The sequence below is a fragment of the Polyodon spathula genome, chromosome 7 (assembly GCF_017654505.1).
Source record: "Polyodon spathula isolate WHYD16114869_AA chromosome 7, ASM1765450v1, whole genome shotgun sequence".
NCBI lineage: Eukaryota > Metazoa > Chordata > Actinopteri > Acipenseriformes > Polyodontidae > Polyodon > Polyodon spathula.
The window spans coordinates 6165706-6189993 of NC_054540.1; the positions used below are offsets into that span (position 1 = coordinate 6165706).

Below are 24288 nucleotides of genomic sequence, written 5' to 3' on the forward strand. Positions count from 1 at the left end.
ATGTATTCTTTCCTAATAGTGACTCCAGTGCAGCAAATTTGAATTTGGAAACAATACATTTTACTTTTTAGTGGTGAATGAGTTTGTAGTTAACATTTTTCATTGCATTTTTTCATTGTATGAATCCCTTCCTTTCTATTCAACAGAATGCGACTCTCTGGCCTGTCCCACTCCTATACCCCCTGAATGCAGAGAGGACCAGTTCCTGGTAGAAGTGAGGGAGGATAAGTCATGTTGCTATTCCTATCTGTGTGGTACGAATGCTTTCAGAATAATTCATTTGAATTTCATTGAAAAGGATTTTTAAATCACAGCCTGAGGTCTATTAATTTAACCTGAAGTGTATTTTTCTTTCCAGTCTGTGAGTCCTGCATCGACCCCATCCCTTTGTGCAGTGAAGGAGAGATTCTCGCAGTTGATCTCAATACAACTCATCGCTGCTGCCCACAATACCAGTGTGGTAAGAAATGAAAAGGCGTAATGAGTCAAACTGCAGAATCTCAATTTTCTTTTCAAAAAAGTCATACGGGCTGCATTGAAAGGAGCTCAGTGTTACCCATGTGGGTGTTTCAAAACCTAATGCCAGCTTCTGATGAGAAATACTTTACACACACCAGTCCAGCCTGCAGACCTGTTTTTCAAAAGGCAATTAGAATCAATGCATTGCAGGGTGTAAGCTAGTACTGTACCTTCAATGCCACCACTGAGGTTGTATTGATTTATCAAGCAGGCCCCTCAGTTGTGATGCATTTCTTAGTGATTGATTATTTTGCCTTTACTGGTTTAGAACCATCTGCAATCCTAGCATTGCATATGTCTTGCATTGCTGGGATGACAGCGCCTGTAGCATAACGCAGCATGGCTGCATACAGTGGCTTGCAAAAGTATTGACCCCCCTTGGCATTTTTCCTATTTTGTTGCCTTACAACCTGGAATTAAAATGGATTTTTTGGGGGTTTGTATCATTTGATTTACACAACATGCCTACCACTTTGAAGATGCAAAATATTTTTTATTGTGAAACAAACAAGAAATAAGACAAAAAAACAGAAAACTTGAGCGTGCATAAGTATTCACTTAGCAGTATGCTTAGGGTCATTGTCCTGCTGGAAGGTGAACCTCCGTCCTAGTCTCAAATCTCTGGAAGACTGAAACAGGTTTCCCTCAAGAATTTCCCTGTATTTAGCGCCATCCATCATTCCTTCAATTCTGACCAGTTTCCCAGTCCCTGCCGAAGCAAAACATCCCCACAGCATGATGCTGCCACCACCATACTTCACTGTGGGGATGGTGTTCTCGGGGTGATGAGAGGTGTTGGGTTTGCGCCAGACATAGTGTTTTCCTTGATGGCCAAAAAGCTCAATTTTAGTCTCATCTGACCAGAGTACCTTCTTCCATATGTTTGGGGAGTCTCCCACATGACTTTTGACGAACACCAAATATGTTTGCTTATTTTTTTCTTTAAGCAATGGCTTTTTTCTGGCCACTCTTCCGTAAAGCCCAGCTCTGTGGAGTGTACGGCCTAAAGTGGTCCTATGGACAGATACTCCAATCTCCTCTGTGGAGCTTTGCAGCTCCTTCAGGGTTATCTTTGGTCTCTTTGTTGCCTCTCTGATTAATGCCCTCCTTGCCTGGTCCGTGAGTTTTGGTGGGCGGCCCTCTCTTGCCAGGTTTGTTGTGGTGCCATATTCTTTCCATTTTTTAATAATGGCTTTAATGGTTTAATAATATTTTTTTATAACCCAACCCTGATCTGTACTTCTCCACAACTTTGTTCCTGACCTGTTTGGAGAGCTCCTTGGTCTTCATGGTGCCGCTTGTTTGGTGATGCCCCTTGCTTAGTGGTGTTGCAGAGTCTGGGGCCTTTCAGAACAGGTGTATATATACTGAGATCATGTGACAGATCATGTGACACTTAGATTGCACACAGGTGGACTTTATTTAACTAACTAATGTGACTTCTGAAGGTAATTGGTTGCACCAGATCTTATTCAGAGGCTTAATAGCAAAGGGGGTGAATACATATGCACGCACCACTTTTCCGTTATTTATTTTTTAGAATTTTTTGAAACAAGTTTTTTTTTTCATTTCAGTTCACCAATTTGGACTATTTTGTGTATGTCCATTACATGAAATCCAAATAAAAATCAATTTAATTCCAGGTTGTAAGGCAACAAAATAGGAAAAATGCCAAGGGGGGTCAATACTTTCGCAAGCCACTGTATGTCTGCAGGAAAGCAGCTAAATGCTTTCCACATTTTAGACTCATGGTGGTTCTTAGCACTATTTTCTTTTCACTCCAGTCTGCGATGTGAACCTGTGCCCTGTAGCTCATGTGGATTGCAAACCTGGCACAGTTCTGGTGAAGAAGAGCATTGCTGGACAGTGCTGTCCGGAATTGGAATGTGGTGATTATTTCCTGTTATGCATTATTACAGGTTCATAAGTAAACAAGCTGTAACCGGTTATAACAGGGTACTGTATTTACAAATTGTAGTGGCTGTAAAATATTTTCAGAAAACAAATATATAAAACAACAATTATTTCAGTCATCTACAATTCAAGTTGTTTACTTAAAATGGTTTTCTTTTCCACAGAGTGCAGCTGCCAAAATAATTCTATCCCATTTTGTCAGGTGGTAAGTTTGGAAAAAAATAAATAAATAAATAAAATATGATATTGATATATATATATATATATATATATATATATATATATATATATATATATATATATATATATATATATATATATATATATATATATATATATTTAAATAACAGTGCATGAAATATCATTAACTTCATATTGAACTATTTAACAACAGCAGTAAAACAATGTACTTGATACTGTAAGAGGGTGGAGGCAGGGCATGAACCAGCAACCCTGCCCACCATGTTCCTCAGCATTCATGGTTATAGAGCTTTTAACCTTATCTCATTTCACTGAAAGGGAACAGAATTCGTATAGGCAGTGTATCACACAACACTGCCCATTACAATAATGTACAGAAATGTCCCCTTTCTGATGAGGAAGGATGTTAAGCATGTTGAACAATCTGAGGTTTGGTTCCCAGGGTTCTGTTTTCTTACACTTCATTTTCTTCAATAACCAGGGGGAGACCCACGCAGAGGATCCTGACTTCTCCAGTGAATGCGGCTGCACTCGCTACTTTTGCAGTAAGTTTGCAGGGGGAGGAGGACAATCCCTACCTTTCAAACTGCAATACTCCACAACTATGTTCAATTGTACATTCAAATATAATCAATGCTCTAAATCTACAGTTGTCTTTCTGTACATCTTTGCCAGGCCTTGGCAACATGGTTTGGCTAGTTTTAGCATAAGGATATAAGCATCCTCTATCTTAAGACTTGACTGCCACTGGAGGAGGTTACGAATAACACCTGTTGTAGCTGTGGAAAAGAAATGGAAATCTGTATAGGGCAGAAAAAAGCTTTTAAAACCTCTCCTCAGAGAAATGAGTCTTGTTTTCTGTGTGTTTGTCATTCTAGAGAAAACCGACGTGTGCCTGTTTCAAGGAGTGACTGTGCTGAGCCCTGGCCAGTCCATGATCCAGTACTTCGAGAGGGATCTCTGTTACATGGTGCACTGCTTGCAGAAGATGGACCCTAGCTCAGGCTTCCATGCTTTGGACGTGGCCACTGTCAACTGCTCAGAGAAATGTGGCGCTGTAGGTGCAATTCATCTGGCCCTGTTTTCATCTAAGCTCGACATAATTTTCTTTGCTATTAACTCCAACATAACACCGCCCCCCACACACACTTCTCCCTTCTCAACAGCATCAAGTCTACGTTCCATCTTCGGATCCCCATATTTGCTGTGGCTCCTGCAAGAATGTGTCTTGCACTTTCACAAATGAAAACGGGACCATTGACTTATATAGGGTAAGTACTAAAATCTTTGCAAACATCTTAAAGGCAAGCTCGGGCTCTCCTGCTTTAGTAATCCCTGCTCTGTGGATAATCGAGAGGATTTCTATACCCTGTACTGCACCCTTCACTAACCAAATTAATCACACAATGAGGTCAAATGCTCCCCTGTGGTCTCCCAATAAAGCAGCATCTTGTGGTTTTAAACCAGGGTCTTCTGGCTTCCAGTTCTCCTTATACACGTAAATGCACACTGCCTTACATATTTAGCTACTGTTTGAATTGTGGAAAAAAAAAAAAATCTTTGTATTGCCTTGGTAAAATTGTATGCATCTCTTTGGTAACAATGCCTTGTGTCTGTTTTCTCTTTGAATTGTAGGCAGGGAGTACATGGGTATCTAACTGCACTAGATTTGATTGTGTGGAGTCAGCTGTCGGGGCTGTGGTACTTGGCTCTGGAGTTGTCTGCCCCCCTTTTAACGACACTGAATGTGTGCAGGTTTGTACCAGAGCTATTGTGCACAATGTGGTTTGATTGTTCGGCTTCTTTATAACGACTTGAACTTAGTTAAGCATCATTTGTACTTAAATTCGGCAGCTGTGGCACTTCTACAAGTTTAGTCAGGAAGCTTTAAACTTACTGAATGTTTAAGTCAAAACTATTAAAAGTATCCAGTTTAGGGAATCACAATCGAGTAAAATATTGTCTAAAATGGTTGATAGGCATCAAAAACTGGGCCCAGAATAAGCAACTGCAGTGGCCTACAGCTGTTCTTACAACTTTCAAAGGTAGAACAGTGCCATCTGGTGTTCCAGAGTTAATGTCAACATCAAGTAGTCTGTACTACTGTATACACCTAAACTGTTAAATGTTTACAAACATGTGCATCTGGCATTAACATACTCCATGCTCTTGCTAATGCATCTTCAAACTGCGAAGAAGAAAATGTGATGGTGTCATTCCTTCTGAACTCTATTTTCAAGGCTGGCCGACAGTGATGAAACTTACAGAGAAGTTTTTTTATGTGTTAGGATGCTGTTAACATAGTAAAGACAATAAAGTGAAGTACCGGGCTCTGTGACAACTACAACATGAAGGTCTAATTATTAACACTCTGTTGTTTATAAATAGATTAGAATCAATTGTCTTTCTTTAAGACTGTAATATTTGATGAATGAATCAATCACAGCCTTTATTTACAAAGATCCTAACACAGACAGTTTTCATCTGGCGAAATGTTCCTGCTAGTGCTTGGTCTTCTTTGGTTACTTTGGGAAAGTGCCCATCTTTGTCAAGAGCCACAGTTAGCTGTCCACTCACCCCAGCTCCTGCAAAAGCTGGAAGTGAATCATCAGCTTGGTGCAGTCTCCCTTGATGTGTCCCTCTTTCTCTTGTTTTAGAATGGAGGGACTGTGCAGAGCTACATCGACGGGTGCTGCAAGACGTGTAAGTGATCAGGGCTGCACTATATGCTTGTTTGGCTTCTGGTACTGGAGTGCTGCGGTCTAATTAAACTCAGTGGCTGGGGGTGAAATGAAAACAAAGCATCAAAGCATGTAGATCCCCAATCAAGCAAAAGTACAGTAAGATATACACAGAAATAATAACGGCAACCTGGCTTTTTTTGTGGCTGCTGGTGTGAATACCTGTTGCAGACTGCTGACTGATTTCGTTGATCTGACCCTCATTATCTATAATTCTGGAGTATAACCGTGAACGTCCCAAACTAAACACGAGGCAAAGGAGTGTTTTTTTTAAGATGCTCTTTAGAGCCTACTTTTGGTTTCATAATCGGACGTACTGTACCAATTTAACAATTCAGAGGAGATTTGTTTTTCTTTCTGGGAAAGCTGCATGAGACAATCCCCTGAAAAGTCGAAATCCTGTCCCAATTTATTTAAAACAAACATGGAAGCTTTTATTGTCTTTAGCGGCACGTGCACAGCGAGAGACTGTTATACTTCAGAAAAGGTGCTAGCTGCAGCTGCTAGGAATGTGATGCACCGTGTTTCAATCTCTTTGCTAACCTGATGTGTTCGAATGCGCAATGTTTTAGAGTGGAGCCCTGGCAAACTAAAAGCATGTGCTCTATAAATTAATAAAACACAAAAAAAAACAAAACAAAGAAAAGCAGAGACTGAAAAGCGCTTCTGCCTTATGACATTTTTTTAAAAATATAAGCCAGTAATACTGATTTAATGCATGCTGGAATGAGCTGATTCATATGAATGTGTATTCATATATATATGAAACTGTTTTTCCTGATAATTCTACTAGGTTCTGGATTGGGTATATTACCATTTACCGTTAGCCCAGTAGCCCCTACTGGTAGTACTAATTGTGACACAGGTACTATTACCATTACTGTACTTTGTCTGTTCTGTCATGTTGATGTATGTGTCAAAGCAATGTCATTAATATAGCTATTCTTAACAGTTTTGGTACAGCTATGATGTATGGGTACCACTAATGTTAATAAATTGAGGAATAATACATTGTAAGCATACTTACATTACATACTAACATACTGTATTGCAGTATGATACAGTATAAGAAATCTGCCATGAAAAATAAATAGAAATTATCCTATTCATTTTTTCAAGAGTTTGTATAGTGCAGTTATAAAGATTTATTCTGCACTTTGATTACTTTAAGACTTGGAAAAAATGAACTGGTGTACTTAATTGTTAATCTGACATTTGAAATCCAGGTACATGATTTAAATACTTCATCGTTTTCTTTTAGTGGGTAACAATATGATGTGTTATCACATAATTTGCAATGTGCTCCATTATTTCCAATTACAGCCTGTAGCACTGCATGATATCCATTTGGCCAATAGGGGTAGACCTAAATGCTATGCTAATATTATCGTTATATACCTACATGATGGTGATGAGTTACTGTAGAATGCACATCCCTTGATTTTAATAGGTAATTAATGATCTCTATTGGAATAGAGGTATTGTATTCATATAATGTGCTTTACACACATTTAAACCAAATGTATTGGTACATGCTCCTTGTGATTCAAAAGCTGCTTGTCAGAATCCTGCAATGTACAGAGTCCTGCGACGTACAGAGTCACAGTGCTCCAGTTCCTTCTAGAATCACAGGACATGTTGCCTACATATTAGGTGTGCTGAACAGCTTTACTCCCTCATCCTTGAAAAGACAAAACACAATTACAGCATTGTGGTGACATGGGTTATGTGGAAGAACTCCATTAAAATAAATCACAATTACCGTATGACTGGGCAAGGTAAAATCCCATTCCTAAACTGAAGTGACAAACTAAAACATTTTAAAGGGAAGGTGCTTAACCCACAGTATTGGACATATGAGGTTCATACATGAGGCACCAGAACTCACGAGTACTGTGCTTTATTGTAATACTGCTACTTATTTATTGTAATAAACAGCAAATGTATGGTTTGGGCTCTTCTGTATACTGCATGTACTGTGTGTGTGTGTGTGTGTGTGTATATATATATACTTTTTCAACATTAAATATTATAAATGACTGTTCCCTCTGGGGAACCTTGCTTTGGTGTATGGTGATCCTTACAGAAGAAATAGCCCTTAAGTTTTCTCAGTAACTGGCAGGAGCCTGAGAAAAGGCAGTGCTGTGGCATAGTTAGTTACTGCAGGAAGCAGACCCAGTTGGAAAAGCTACAGTTTACTTTGATTAACAAAAAACAAAAATAAAACAAAATGTTTAAACAAATACACAAATCAAAAATACAAATAAAAATCCCCCCCAAGCTGGGCTATCATGGCTACCTTTCCTTAAACTAAATCTCCCAAACAAAAGATCTGGATCACATTGCAAACCAGCAATTAGTCAATCAAGACCAGCCACATTCCACAAGTGAATCTGGCATCCCGGCCTTAATTAAAAAGAAATCTTTCACAATAACACAACACACTATTTAAACACAAGGCAAAAGAGATATTCTCAGTAAGAGATCCCCATCAAAGGCATCTGGCATGTCAGACTTATTCAGACACTGCCCTTGTTTTTATCCTTGACGAGACCACTGTGCTTTTTGTTTTTGTCTGGTTTTGTGACTCATGCTGTATCTCTATGTATTGTCAGGCAAGGACGATGGAAGAACTTGCAAGAAAGTCACAATCAGGACGATAATCAGAAAGGACGACTGCAGGAGCAGCACGCCAGTCAGTGTTCTTGCATTAATATCAGATTCTATTACTCTTTTGTATCATTTGATGCCTCGCTTTTTACAGTATCTCCAGGGTTTTCGTTATTAACTCTGACCAGTTAAACAAATCACACCCCAGAAATGACTGTATTCTAAACATATACATCAATAGCACCTGTTGAATGGATATTTATTACTTAACATCACACTGATGTGAATGAACAACACCCACATATATGTGAGGTCTGATTTGAATCAAAGAGTTTGCTGATCTAGTTTGGACAAGTGGAAATTCCAGTACCTGCATATCTCTATTTAACATGTTATCATGAAAAGATAAAATTGCCCTTGTAAACCTTTTTACTATAATAATAATAATAATAATAATAATAATAATAATAATAATAATAATAATAATAATAAAGCAGCTGTAAATGTAACCACTGTGTGCTTGCTAATGTTGAACGCTCTTCTTTTTTTAGGTGACAGTGACCTCCTGTGATGGGAAATGCCCGTCGGCCACCATTTTTAACTTCAACATTAATAGCCATGCCAGATTCTGCAAGTGCTGTAGAGAAAGCAGTCTGGAGAGCCGCACAGTGCAGCTGTACTGCACTAGAAATAGCTCTTTAGTTGATTATGTTTTCCAGGAGCCAGCAGACTGTACTTGTCAGTGGAATTAGATGCCAGTGATGTTGATCTTCAATTGGTTTCTCAAAGGGAGTCTTTGCATTGCTCCGGCACACACTTCTGATCAGATGTTATTTTAACAGACTTTAAGAATCTATGTTACTAAATACCAAGTTAGGATTGTGAATAAGCTTCAGTATCCACACTGCCAGTCACTAAGTCATGGAGACTATTATTATTATTATTATTATTATTATTATTATTATTATTACTAATATCGCAGATGCCAAAGTGACATTTTACACATGTTTAGTTCAATATTTTAGAGAATCATTGAAGGTATTTGAAATGACTTGTACAACATCTGATCCTCTGTTCTCCTAGTAATCGTGAATATGATGATATTATATACAACTTACTTCTCAGTCAATAACACAGCAAGGACAATTTTATTGGTAACTCATTGGTTTTCTCAATAAAACAGTCTCAATAATGTTTTAGAGTAACGTGGTTATATACTTTATAAACTGCAACTTTTGCATGTGCACTAATACTTAACAAAGCATTTACATTTGACTAAGGAATACTGAGGTTGTAAAAAGTACTGTGACAGTGTGACAAAAAGATTTGTGCATCATTTTATTGGTCTTCAAGGATGTGGAGCACATATAACTGTTTGAGTCGGCTACAGCACAGTCCCCCCTTGCGAATGTCTTAACTGCTAAACAAACAGTTCAAATTGCTTTGCACAGGTAGTTAATATCGCTTATATACTATTACCATCTGTTACACTTGAAAGCCTTGGTGTTTTAGTTCTTATAATGTAGATTGTAAAACTATGGCAGGGAATAGTTTATCATAAGAAAACCAATTTGACTTTTCAACAGAACCTGAATGTCTGCTTTCAGTTGAATGTCCGTAACATTTCTACTAGATAACAGCAGTTTCACTGAAGTCAGTATCCCGCTCAAGCACACAATTAGAAAACTGACTTTCTAGCTGACACTTGTTTTGTCAATAAACAACATGCTAGTTCGAAGAAGAAAAGCAAGCTGTCAAAGAAGCATTTCAGGTGAGTCATGAAGTCCTGGATTACACATACCAACAGGTTAACAAAGCAAGACGTTCAACAGGATAGAAAAGAGAAAATTGTACTTGGCCAGAGCAGGTGTAATACTACCGGTGGCATTCATTTGTATGTGATTTTAGTTTAGCTAGCTGGCTAGCAAAAAATTGAATTCGGTAGTACATACTTTTGTTTAAATGGGCTATTCCTTACATTATGATAAGTTATTTTATCATGCAAATGGAATCACTAAAGTGCACTATAGAAAACATAAAAAGATGTATCTTTGTTGCAAATCAGAATTCAATGGCTTATAGTAGATGCTCAGTTGGCAGGTGCTTAATTATCCAGGACTGTCCAAATTCTCCCTGGACATGCAGGGACTAAATAAGGTGAGAGTTTGATGCCATCAAAGTATGAACTTGCTGCTAGTAATAGTCTGTGATCTCATTACAGAAGCCTGTTTTGGGGGTTGAATTGTAAACTTGGTTGTACTGTGGCTTGCAAAAGTATTGACCCCCTGTGAGGCGTGTGAGTAAAAATGGATTTTCCAGACAGCGACTTACGTGTAAAATAAATAAAAATTTTATTTAATGTTACATGGAAAAGAAAAAAAACAATAAAGAAGAATGTGAGGGAGGGAGTGCTGGAGTAATCAAAAATAAAGGAACGGAAGCCTCTTAATCCTCTTCGTGATCTGCTCAATCCAAAAATGAAACAAAAAGGAATAAAAATAGAAAAGAGCAAAGTTAGTAAGGCCTCCGTCCGTAATTAAAAGTAAATAACACAGTCCACCCTGCACGTACTTCCCTCCAGCCTTTTTTTCCCCGCCTCTATTCCTCAGGACCAACCCCGAACACAGTAGCACGTTCCCTTTAGTATGCAAACCCCGCCCCGGTAGTCAGTGGATCACCAATCCCAGACTGACGGGAATCCTTAATTTCACTTGACTCCAGTGGCTGGAATTTACATACTCGTACTTCCGCCCCTCATCAAGGTGCCGCCCCTCAAAAAGACCTTGGTATGGGAAGTCCCGAGTTGGTTTGATGCTTTCTACTGTTGGGAGGCTGAATTGCAGACCGAAACCCCTTTGACTCATCACATATCCCACCCCTCAGAGTGGAGCCGAAGGAACACTCGGAAACTTCTAACCCCTCCTTTTCCCCTCCCTCCCAGGAAAAAAAATCAGCGTTTTGATGTAACTTACCTGCACGATGCCTTATTTGAAAGGCGAAGGGTTGGAGTGCCAGGTACCACCGCGTAATCCTAGCGTTTGAGTCCTTCATTGTGTCTAACCACTTTAAAGGAGTGTGATCTGTGATGAGTACAAAGGGTCGTCCCAGAAGATAGTATTTTAAGGACTCCACCGCCCATTTTACTGCCAGGCATTCTTTTTCTACCACAGAGTACCTTTGTTCTCTCTGCAGTAACTTCCGACTAATATATAATATCGGGTGTTCTATACCATTTTTTTCCTGGGACAGAACCGCCCCCAGACCAGTCTGTGATGCATCGGTCTGAAGGATGAACTCTTGGCTGAAATCCGGGCTTACTAATGCTGGGGCCTGACTCAAATTAGTTTTAATAGATTCAAAGGCTGTCTGACACTCTGCACTCCACTTAATTTTATTTGGAGCGTTCTTTTTAGTGAGATCAGTGAGAGGGGCGGCTATAGCAGAAAAGTGTGGAATAAAGCGGCGGTAATAACCAGCCAATCCCAACAATGATCTCACCTGGGTTTTTGTGGTAGGTACCGGTGAATCCAACGAAGCCTGGACTTTTGAAACCAACGGTTTCACTCTACCCTTACCCATTATGAAACCTAAATATTTTGTTTCTTCTTTTCCAATAGCGCACTTTGCCATGTTCGCTGTGAGTCCCGCCTTCCTCAGAGACTGTAGGACGGCTTTTAATCTACTCAAATGTTCTTTCCAGGAAGAACTGTATATGACTACATCATCGATATATGCAGCTGCATACTCTCGATGAGGTTGTAATACCCTGTCCATCAGTCTCTGGAAAGTTGCGGGAGCTCCATGAAGTCCGAACGGCATAGTACAAAATTGAAAAAGACCATCTGGGGTTGAGAATGCCGTTTTCTCACGAGAGGCTTTTGCTAATGGAATTTGCCAGTATCCTTTCATCAGATCCAAAGTTGAAATAAACCGAGCTCGCCCCAGCCTGTCTAAGAGTTCATCTACCCGAGGCATGGGATATGCATCAAACTTAGAGATAGCATTCACCCTCCTAAAGTCTATACATAACCGTAGTGACCCATCTGGCTTGTCTATTGGTACTATTGGGCTACACCACTCGCTTCGGGAAGGTTCAATTACCCCAAGTTTCAACATACACTCCACCTCCCTCCGGACAGAATCTCTCCGACTTTCTGGAATGCGATACGGTCTCTGTCTAACTCTCAGACCTGGCGGAGTGATAACCGCGTGTTCAATCAAATGCGTTCTTCCGGGCACGTTAGAAAACACATCACCAAACATTTTGATTAAATTGCTTACCTCTTTGCGTTGATCAGGAGTTAATTGTTCCCCCATCGGAACCCCAGCTGCTGATACTGGCTCAATTGAGGGTCCATAGTCCTCTCCCTCCTGTTCGGGAGATATAAAATGGACCTCCCGTTCTTTCCACGGTTTGAGGAGATTAACATGATAAATTTGATTTTCCTTCCGACGCCCAGGCTGTCGGATCTCATAATTAACTTTTCCAATTGCTCGAATGACCTCAAAGGGACCCTGCCATTTAGCAAACAACTTAGATTCTGATGAGGGAAGCAACAACAACACTTTGTCTCCAGGTCGAAAGTTCCTAATTCTTGCATTTTTATTGTAGCTTTGTTGCTGCTTCTGCTGTGCCACTTTGAGATTGTCATGTGCCAATCGACCGACTAATTCTAAGCGATCGCGTAGCTGTAATACATATTTCACTATATTTTTAGAGTCTTTTGACTGTTCTTCCCAGCCTTCTCTTATGAGATCCAAGATACCCCGCGGCTGCCGACCGTACAAGAGCTCAAACGGAGAGAACCCCGTTGAGGATTGTGGTACCTCACGAACTGCAAAGAGCAAGTAGGGAAGCAGTTTAGCCCAATTACGTTTCTCCTGATCTACAAAGCGGCGCAACATACTTTTTAAAGTCTGATTAAATCGTTCAACAAGCCCATCCGTTTGAGGATGAAAAACTGAGGTTCGAATTGAACGGATTTTCAATAATTTGTATAATTGCTGAATACAGCCAGACATAAAATTAGTGCCCTGATCAGTGAGAATTTCTTTCGGGATTCCCACCCTAGAAAATATTTTAACCAATTCATTTGCTACTACTTCTGCACTCATAGAGCGTAAGGGAACAGCTTCTGGATATCTCGTTGCGTAGTCCACTACTACCAAAATATACCGATATCCTGACTCTGCTCCCTCCAGAGGGCCTACTAAATCTACACCAATCCTCTCAAACGGTACTCCAATAATTGGCAGTGAGACCAGAGGTGCGGGGCGAACTAACTTAGGGGCAGCTAATTGACATTCCGGACACTCAGATACATACTTCCGCACAAGACCATAAACCCCTGGCCAAAAAAAACGGGCCAGAATTCGTTCCTGGGTCTTTTCAGTTCCTAAATGACCTGCAAATGGAATGTCATGCGCCAATCTCATGACTTCTGACTGAAAAGGCCTAGGAACCAATAACTGTTTTACGAGCTGTCCCGTCCCGGGAGCCCGGGTTATTCTATATAATAAGTGCCCAGATACAGAAAAATGCGGAAATACCACTGGTTGTCCTTCCTGCATATCCTTCCCCTCAACATATCTAACCTGTTTCCAAGCATACTGTAATGTGGGATCATTTTGTTGTTCATAGCCCAGGTCAATATCTCGGTCCCAATGATTAGGTACGCTGAGAGGAGTGTCTTTTATTATGTGACCTTCCACATCAGTAACCTCGCAGCCCCGGTCACACTGAACACCTACTCCTTTACCCTGCCGTTTACAAGATTGGTTTACTTTTGTGTCAGACCCCTCCCCTTGTCGTCTCAGAGTTCCCTCATATTTTTCCACCCTGCGCTCTCTCTTTGTTTTTCTCAGGCGGATTTTAGGGTTAAACAGGTCGGATTGTAACGGGAAAATCTCGCCAATTGTTTTCTCCCGTTGCTTAGATTGTCCCCTGGTAGAAACTAAGACCATTTCCCGACCTAAAATACGATCAAAAAACGGCCAGTCTCTTCCCAGGAGAACAGGGTATGGTAAACATTGCGCTACAGCCACTTTAACGTAAGCTGAGTAACCATCAACAGTAAGTCTAACTTTAGTGGTGGGATAAACCCGAGTTTCTCCATGGATACATGAGATAGCCACTTTACCCTGTGGCTCCCAGGTTACCCCATCCAAAAGAGCTTGTCGAATCAATGTTTGTGCACACCCAGAGTCCGCAAATGCATTAGTACTCTTATCCCCGACCTGTACTCTTAATTGATAAGGGCCCTCCCGACATTCCCCAGTGTTCTTACCTGTTACTGCTGACCAGGATCTTCTTGCCAGGTCTACCTCCATCATCGGACAGTCCCTGGCTATATGTCCGGGCTCATTGCATCGGTAACAAACTGGGGTAGAAGGCACCAACGGAGTTTGCTTGTCCTGTGAGTCAGTGACCGACAGGTTAGGGGTTTTTTCTCTCGCCCAAGATGGGGCTAACCTCGACCTCCATGGTCTGAAGGTCTGGTTACCTCCTCTGGGCTTCACTGATGGGTTGGTCCTGGTTAGTTTAGGCGCAGGAGTGGGGTCAGAGGCGGCGCCTTCATTCGCATCCTCATATGCCTCCGCCAGGATGATGGCCTTCTCGAGAGTGGTAGGTTGATTCCTTTTAACCCACTCCCGATTTCCTGGCGGTAGTATGGATGTGAACTGCTCTATGGCGATCTTCTGCACCAGTTCTTGGGGTGTGTGTTCTTCCGGTTGCAGCCACCGGGTGCACTGATCCAGGAGATACTGTCCCGCAACCCGGGGCCGCACCCCCTTGGACAGCTGGTATTCCCGGAAATGGTGCCGGTATGTTTCTTCCGTGATCCCGAGGCGTGAGAGAATGGCTTCTTTTACTTTTATATAATCTGTGGCCTCCGAGGCCATCAAGGCTCTATACGCTGCTTGCGCTTCTCCTGTCAAACAAGGTGCCAATTTCATGGCCCAGTGTTCCTTGGGCCACCCTGCTGCTTCTCTCTCAAAGGTGACCAAGAACGCCTCAGGATCATTTTCCGGAGTCATCTTCTGTAACTTTGGTTGTGAAGAAAACATCCGGGCAACCGCTGTTTCCGCCGCTGGTGTCGAGATTTTCTCTACCAGCTGACCAAAGAACTGGGCGAGCTGTTCCTGGCGCCATGCTTCCCTCTCCTCTCGCTTCTCCTTCTGCTCCATAAACATCGCCAAGACTGTAGCTGGATCCATATCCCACAATGACACCACGTGTGAGGCGTGTGAGTAAAAATGGATTTTCCAGACAGCGACTTACGTGTAAAATAAATAAAAATTTTATTTAATATTACACGGAAAAGCAATAAAGAAGGATGTGAGGGAGGGAGTGCTGGAGTAATCAAAAATAAAGGAACGGAAGCCTCTTAATCCTCTTCGTGATCTGCTCAATCCAAAAATGAAACAAAAAGGAATAAAAATAGAAAAGAGCAAAGTTAGTAAGGCCTCCGTCCGTAATTAAAAGTAAATAACACAGTCCACCCTGCACGTACTTCCCTCCAGCCTTTTTTTCCCCGCCTCTATTCCTCAGGACCAACCCCGAACACAGTAGCACGTTCCCTTTAGTATGCAAACCCCGCCCCGGTAGTCAGTGGATCACCAATCCCAGACTGACGGGAATCCTTAACTTCACTTGACTCCAGTGGCTGGAATTTACATACTCGTACTTTCGCCCCTCACCAAGGTGCCGCCCCTCAAAAAGATGACTTTTGTCATGGTCACAAGACCTTGGTAAGGGAAGTCCCGAGTTGGTTTGATGCCTTCTACTGTTGGGAGGCTGAATTGCAGACCGAAACCCCTTTGACTCATCACACCCTCCTTGGCATTTTTCCTATTTTGTTGCCTTACAACCTGGAATTAAAATGGATTTTTGGGGGGTTTGTATCATTTGATTTACACAACATGCCTACCACTTTGAAGATGCAAAATATTTTTTATTGTGAAACAAACAAGAAATAAGACAAAAAAACAGAAAACTTGAGCGTGCATAAGTATTCACCCCCCCAAAGTCAATACTTTGTAGAGCCACCTTTTGCAGCAATTACAGCTGCAAGTCTTTTGGGGTATGTATCTATAAGCTGGGCACATCTAGCCACTGGGATTTTTGCCCATTCTTCAAGGCAAAACTGCTCCAGCTCCTTCAAGTTGGATGGGTTCTGCTGGTGTACAGCAATCTTTAAGTCATACCACAGATTCTCAATTGGATTGAGGTCTGGGCTTTGACTAGGCCATTCCAACACATTTAAATGTTTCCCCTTAAACCACTCGAGTGTTGCTTTAGCAGTATGCTTAGGGTCATTGTCCTGCTGGAAGGTGAACCTCCGTCCTAGTCTCAAATCTCTGGAAGACTGAAACAGGTTTCCCTCAAGAATTTCCCTGTATTTAGCGCCATCCATCATTCCTTCAATTCTGACCAGTTTCCAAGTCCCTGCCGATGCAAAACACCCCCACAGCATGATGCTGCCACCACCATGCTTCACTGTGGGAATGGTGTTCTCGGGGTGATGAGAGGTGTTGGGTTTGCGCCAGACATAGCGTTTTCCTTGATGGCCAAAAAGCTCAATTTTAGTCTCATCTGACCAGAGTACCTTCTTCCATATGTTTGGGGAGTCTCCCACATGCTTTTTGGCGAACACCAAACATGTTTGCTTATTTTTTTCTTTAAGCAATGGCTCTTTTCTGGCCACTCTTCCGTTAAGCCCAGCTCTGTGGAGTGTACGGCTTAAAGTGGTCCTATGGACAGATACTCCAATCTCCGCTGTGGAGCTTTGCAGCTCCTTTAGGATTTTCTTTGGTCTCTTTGTTGCCTCTCTGATTAATGCCCTCCTTGCCTGGTCCATGAGTTTTGGTGGGCGGCCCTCTCTTGCCAGGTTTGTTGTGGTGCCACATTCTTTCCATTTTTTAATAATGGCTTTAATGGTGCTCCGTGGGATGTTCAAAGTTTCAGATATTTTTTTATAACCCAACCCTGATCTGTACTTCCCTGCAACTTTGTTCCTGACCTGTTTGGAGAGCTCCTTGGTCTTCATGGTGCCGCTTGCTTGGTGGTGCCCCTTGCTTAGTGGTCTTGCAGACTCTGGGGCCTTTCAGAACAGGTTTATATATACTGAGATCATGTGACAGATCATGTGACACTTAGATTGCACACAGGTGGACTTTATTTAACTAATTATGTGACTTCTGAAGGTAATTGGTTGCACCAGATCTTATTTAGAGGCTTAATAGCAAAGGGGGTGAATACATATGCATGCACCACTTTTCCGTTATTTATTTTTTAGAATTTTTTTAAACAAGTTATTTTTTTCATTTCAGTTCACCAATTTGGACTATTTTGTGTATGTCCATTACATGAAATCCAAATAAAAATCCATTTTAATTCCAGGTTGTAAGGCAACAAAATAGGAAAAATGCCAAGGGGGGTCAATACTTTCGTAAGCCACTGTATTTCTGGAAGCAGAGTCTAGCCACTTATCAATGCATCATTTCCAAGCACCGGCATTAAAACTCTGTGTGGCTTGCATTCATGTCACTTTTTGTTTTGGTCTCCTCCTGCCCTGCCTCCACCTCTCAGCTGCCTTGTCCGGGAGGAGGTGGCCCATAGCACCAGGATTGAATGATAACGTTTGTGTATTTGCCTGGTCGGCCATCAATGCGGGTAACAGTCGTGCACCCTGGACAGGGCCTCCGTCCAAATTTATAGTCGTCATTAAATCATATGTCATTATTATCGTTATTAAATCATATTTAATTGCATTCAATCGTATTGCCGATTCTCCCTCCTGAAATAAGTATTCTCACAAGGTTGTAGGTAGTGGTAAAAAAATAAAAATAAAATACATTTTGAGCTGCCTAACAAGAGCACCAAATGCATCCAATTAAGTGCTTATTAGCATAACCATTCTCAGAAAAAAAACACTGTTGCAACCCATCAAACCAATGGGGGCTATAGACCATTAAAACTCAGCTATTGGGGCTGATCTGCATGAAGAAGGGATCAATATTATGATTGGCACTAAAAATAGGAGATTGTTTTTCATAACTGACATACGTAATAGTTTATATATATATATATATATATATATATATATATATATATATATATATATATATATATATATATATATATATATATATATATATATATATATTTTTCAACATTAAATATTATAAATGACTGTTCCCTCTGGGGAACCTTGCTTTGGTGTATGGTGATCCTTACAGAAGAAATAGCCCTTAAGTTTTCTCAGTAACTGGCAGGAGCCTGAGAAAAGGCAGTGCTGTGGCGTAGTTAGTTACTGCAGGAAGCAGACCCAGTTGGAAAAACTTTGATTAACAAAAAACAAAAATAAAACAAAATGTTTAAACAAATACACAAATCAAAAAAACAAACTGACATACAGTACGTATATATATATATATATATATATATATATATATATATATATATATATATATATATATATATATTTGCATTTAATAATGAGCACAAACACAAATGGTTACATTATAGCCTATCTTGTATTTTGTTAAATAAATATAGTTTTATTTACATAATATAGTTTTGATATTTGATTTGTGGATAATGGATAACATGCGGCTAATTAAAATATGTATTTGAAGGCTTTCTATTTTCTATCAGGTATACAAAGATAAACAGGCAAAACAACACACCCCACTTGAGTCAAGTATGCACTGTATCTGTAAAGTTTGCTGAAAAACTGATGCAAAGAAGTTCTCCAAACAGGTTTTAATCTGAACATTATTAAAGCATTATGCTCTTCACTCCCTTTTTTAGATAATGAATTGCCTGTGGCAACTGTTGCTATTAATTATTTTGATGCTGGATAACCTCCCTAGAATGACACTTAAGACAACATAAATGCAAAGTAGCAGGTTCTGCTTATCTCGTAGGGAGAAGATAATAGAATCCTCTGGAATGAGAAGCAGTGGTGATTATAACCTGCTCTTCAACTGTTGCAAAATATCTTGAAAGCACAACATCCCACTTAGTCTGGTTAGAATAAGTCAAGGCAATTTGCTATGAGCCTCTATTCCAATAGCATTTTTTTCTGTAGTTGTAGTATTTTGAAAACCCTAGGTTAAGGAGTATTTTTGTACACACAATTAAGCCATTGTAAATTTAAAGATAGCAATAGAAAGAGGGGAAGGATAAAGGCAAACAAAAACTACTTGTAATGTTTTTATTTCATTTTAGATTGCCAGTTCCCTTCTCTCGCCTTATGATTTCATTTAATTATTGTACAAAAATAAATGGTTTGAGCCTTCATTATTCACGGCTTCAGTCTCATTTCCGTCCCAGAAGAACCTGAAAAAACTACTATATATATATATATATATATATATATATATATATATATATATATATATATATATATATATATATATATCTTATATAGATTTAACATTCAGAAAACAATGTTGTCCAGCAGTTGTCTAGGACAAATAAAGAAAGCTGATATACTACAGTAGGAGGCTTAAAGTTCTGGGCAGCATAATATAGTGCTGTAATAGAGCAGGAGATGAAGTATGGGTTGAACTAGTTTTAAACAACAATATCTCAATTTCCTTTTGTAACTGGCAAAGTAACTGGCTACTTCACGATCCTTAAGCGGTTATCAAGCCCTGTACCAAGGATAACTGTTTCAGTGGCCATCAGAATAACGCTAAGAAGTTCTGGGCAGCATAATATAGTGCTGTAATAGAGCAGGAGATGAAGTATGGGTTGAACTAGTTTTAAACAACAATATCTCAATGTCCTTTTGTAACTGGCAAAGTAACTGGCTACTTCACGATCCTTAAGCGGGTATTTGTTTCATTTAACTGATTTGCATTATCTCATTACCACACAGCGGCACAAAAATGATATTTTTTTAAAAAAACAAATAAAACTTACAAAGTATCCAGTTCCCTTTGTTGTTTAGTACTGTAAGTTAAAACAGCTGATTCATTCAGAGCTGATGTCACAAGCAGAATACCCTAGTTTAATGTCACTCAATTTTACGTACAATTCAAATACAATAACAAGATACAGAGGAAATGTAAGAAAAGGTAAAACGTTCAGTTTTGTACTTTGTTGTCATTGCATATTTTTTCACCAAGCAGTCTGACCTGTGTTTTGAAGCAAACCCGCCTTCAAAAAATTCTAAGAGAATCTTACTACACAGTTTGTAAGCTACGTTATCAACAATAAGAAAAACACTAATGTACACTCAAACTCACACGAAAACATACAAACTGAACTGGGGCACACGGGAGAAAGCGTGCCACTCTGCCGTGCCCCTGTTTAATTCACATGCCACGGCGATGCCACTACTCCGCCGCTCTTCTCTATGGTGTCCAGTTATGGAGAGGCTGCCTCCTTCCGTCGTCATGGCAACCCTCGCAGTCCAACAAAGGGAAAAGGGCAGCAAAGGCCAGAACAAATTGTGGAGAGCAGAGAGGGGAGAGAGAGCTCTTCTCAAAACTGAATGGGAGAAAGAAGTGCGAAACAGAAAATCACATGCGTCCATTGCAACTGTCTGGCTTCTCAGGAAACCCCGCAGAGTGGAAGAAGAAGAAGAAGAAGAAGCGCGCTAAATCTGAAAAATAAAACAAGTCATCAAGTAGCGGAATAAATCTTAGCAGTCAATTAGAATGTCAAAACAGCCGCGCACTCATGCTTGGACTGAGACCTGCTGGAATGTTGCACCAACGCTTGTTCTTTCGTGAGTAAGAACTTTCCCAAGTTTTTAAAACATCATTTAGATAGAACAGTGTGGTATACTGTAATAGGAACATGTTTTTATTGATTTATTGATTTATTGCTGGGCAGCATTTTGTAATAAACATTAGCAAAGCCAAAACTATAATGCATAATTCCACGCAGTTTTTTTTTTCTTATGGAAATATGCAACAACAATAGTTCATATTTCGTTTTAAAAAGCTAAATATGTTGTCTGTTATCTGTGCTTTGTACTGTGCAATGGACACCGACACTGACAGTCTGACACACACTTGTTTGAATGTCGCAAGAGGTGCAATGTACTGACAGTTTAACAAACTGACTTTAAAAGCAGAATTGCTTTGACGTTTTTTTAACCGACTTCTGCCTGCGCGCGCGTGTGTGAGTGTGTGTGTGTGTATATGTTTGCTGAGCGATGCTTTTTAGTTTAAGGTTTTTCTAAGTCATAATCCAAAAACTATCAATGGTGTAGTTTATGTTTCTTGTCCTCCTCTATAAAATATTTAGGACACTGGCCTTGGTGCTTATCATATTAAAAGTCACTAGAAACGTGCTTTTTAAAGATTAACACGTTTTACAATGCATGGAAAGGGTGTCTGGTTTTCTGTTGTTTTACGTTATATATTCCCCTATGCAGAGTAACCCTTCTTTGACCTCCATGACAGGTTGTTGCAGGGTCACATGCATTACAGGAGGAATTAAACACTGCTGCGAAATGGACAAAGCAGTTCTTCTGCTACTTCTGTTAGATTCCTCTCTGCAGGTTAGTAATTACTCATTGTACTTGCAGCTATTTGTCTTTATCATATATCATATTGTGTACATTGATCATATAATCATATCATGGAATTGGAAACATGATTAAGAGGCAACAGTACAGGAAAAAAAAAAGAAACTATTAAAATATAATTTGAAACTGCTTTGCTCTTTAAATTTAGGGGTGGAAATATACTCTAGAATGTCCAGAGATATCCTTTTTGACACTGTAACTTCAGTACTGTAATGCGTGTGATCTTGGATAGAGAACCACCTGCCAAACCTGTAGCCCTCTAACTCTGTCAGGTCTACTGTCTTGCCTATTGTAATGAAAGTATCTTGCAACAAGGAGATGCAGAATTTTTATATAGTACTGAATACATGTGCATAATAAATCAGTCATACAGTGGCTTGCGAAAGTATTGACCCCCCCTTGGCATTTTTGCAATTTTGTATAACAATTTTGGATGTTTTTCATTGGCAGGTACTGGGAAACTGGTCAGAATTGAAGGAATGATGGATGGCACTAAATACAGGGAAATTCTTGAGGGAAACCTGTTTCAGTCTTCCAGAGATTTGAGACTGGGACGGAGGTTCACCTTCCAGCAGGACAATGACCCTAAGCATACTGCTAAAGCAACACTCGAGTGGTTTAAGGGGAAACATTTAAATGTGTTGGAATGGCCTAGTCAAAGCCCAGACCTCAATCCAATTGAGAATCTGTGGTATGACTTAAAGCTTGCTGTACACCAACGGAACCCATCCAACTTGAAGGAGCTGGAGCAGTTTTGCCTTGAAGAATGGGCAAAAATCCCAGTGGCTAGATGTGCCAAGCTTATAGATACATACCCCAAAAGACTTGCAGCTGTAATTGCTGCAAAATCCATGCGCCATGAAGAATATCAAACATTGGAAACAAATACTCAGAAATGTTGAGTGGTTTGCTAGGTGTAAGGTTAGTAATAATTTATGTCATAAATAAGGGTGCATCTGCAACTGGCACAGTCTTGGCTTTGGCCTAAGGTTTAGCAATGATTTATTCGTGAGGCAAATCAAATCCTTAAACAGTGCCAGATACCATGCAGGTGCTTTCTTTTTTTTCTGAAGTTTGCTATTTGTACCATTTGATGGAACACATATTTTAAATCAGCTGTCATTCCAGTAAAAGCACAGCAAAGTAGTAAAGCATAGATGAGCATGGTGAATCACTGAAATATGGTAGAGAATGGTATGGGATAAGTTGGATAAAGTGCAAAATGACCAGATGCATTTACCATGACGAGCGTTGGACAGCTCTTCTCTTTCATTGACATTTTGAAACATTTTTAACTGAAGACACCTGGTCTTTGTGAAACCGCTTTAAGAAACTAGAGTCAAAGGTATGTTAACATGTGGAATCTAAATGAAGGAGACCTGCTGAAGTGAGTAGTAACTCCTATCTGTATTACTGCTTGTACTGGAACATGCAGTGCTCTTCAATATTGTGCAGAACGGAGATATATTGCTTTTATAGTCATGAAGGGAAGTTTTGTCTGACATGCAATCACAAAAAGAATGGCAGCAATGTTTTCACTTACAAGGAGATCTTGATAAGGAGCAAGACACTGTTATATTGAGTTTATTGTTTGCCCTGGCAGCTGTCCTTTGTAGAGATGGTAACAACAATAACAGAATAGGCTATTTTTTTGTTTGTTTAAGTTTAGAAGGAAGCATACAGCATACTTTAAATGTTAGGTCTGTCTGAGCTCTAGTTAAAAAAAACAACTTTTCTGATAATGTCTCTGTCACTGTAAGCTTGACCTCATATAAGAGTCAGTCTTTTTAAGTAACATGATGATTGAAAATTGAAAAAAAAATGATTGTATGAGTTTTAACAGAAGAATGTGATGTTTCCCTTATAACAGTTTACAATAGTAAAAGCATAGTGCAAGGCTTATCGAAGTCAATACTACTGTATATGTTCTGTATTTTACCTTATGCCACCCACCAACATTCAATAGGACAGTTGTGGAAGCATGGTGGTGTATTTGATGTGGTTATACATTCCTATCTCACATGCTTGAACTTATTTGTTCATTTCAAAGTTAAGCATTATAATATAAATTCTTGATTTTTTTGTTTTTCAGTTCCTGAAGACCCACCCCAAAGCATTGCAAAGTGGAACATCACCTCAAAATCTTTCACAATTTCTTGGGATCCTCCAACTGTTCAAACAGGAAAGTTCAACTATAGGATCGAGCTGTACGGGCCGTCAGGTAAACACTTTAAAAAAAGCTATCTACTGTGTTAGACTTGTTTAGGACAGAACACAAGACACATATTACAGTAGAACCCCCTTTATCTGAACTGTTGAAATGTCCCTGAGTATTTTCTATCAAACTTAACTCCTGTGGCTCTATAATAAGATTACTGTATTATAGATATTGGCTAATTTTCTGTTCTGTTTGCCTATGTTCACAGTGTGTTTCTATTTTATATAGAATTTGAAAACCATAATGCAAATGGTAATAGTGACTAGCCTTTCAGAATCACTTAAAAATGTGGAAATTACTCTAATTTCTCCTACATTTTAATCCCTCTATCATTATTACCATGCTACGTCCATGTTCAAATGTTTTTCCTATAGAAACATTCTCATTCGTGTTCTCCTTAGCACTTAAACCACATATTAAGTGTTATAACTAGGTCCTCTGGGTCTGATACACACACACACACATGTTTAGTGTGTACAAGCTCTATCAACTGTAATCCCATGAACTCCATAATCTCAGTCCACAGCTCAGT

General features: G+C 39.8%; 2 protein-coding genes across 2 annotated transcripts in view; both read left to right on the top strand.

The window, feature by feature from the left end:
- LOC121318995 (otogelin-like protein) overlaps positions 1-9121 on the top strand; it is a 50135-nt gene extending 41014 nt beyond the window's left edge. The window contains exons 42-52 of the mRNA XM_041256232.1: positions 147-254; positions 359-460; positions 2304-2408; positions 2598-2638; positions 3116-3179; positions 3513-3691; positions 3801-3905; positions 4270-4389; positions 5292-5337; positions 7991-8070; positions 8537-9121. Of these exons, the coding sequence (XP_041112166.1) occupies positions 147-254; positions 359-460; positions 2304-2408; positions 2598-2638; positions 3116-3179; positions 3513-3691; positions 3801-3905; positions 4270-4389; positions 5292-5337; positions 7991-8070; positions 8537-8737 (1151 nt within the window). The 3' untranslated portion in view covers positions 8738-9121. The remainder of the gene's footprint in view (positions 1-146; positions 255-358; positions 461-2303; positions 2409-2597; positions 2639-3115; positions 3180-3512; positions 3692-3800; positions 3906-4269; positions 4390-5291; positions 5338-7990; positions 8071-8536) is intronic.
- Positions 9122-22363: 13242 nt separating this feature from the next.
- The window catches only part of LOC121318996 (phosphatidylinositol phosphatase PTPRQ-like), a 47741-nt gene continuing 45816 nt past the window's right edge, over positions 22364-24288 (top strand). Inside the window, 2 exon segments of the mRNA XM_041256233.1 lie at positions 22364-22454; positions 23631-23759. Coding sequence (XP_041112167.1) covers positions 22397-22454; positions 23631-23759 — 187 coding nt within the window. The 5' untranslated portion in view covers positions 22364-22396.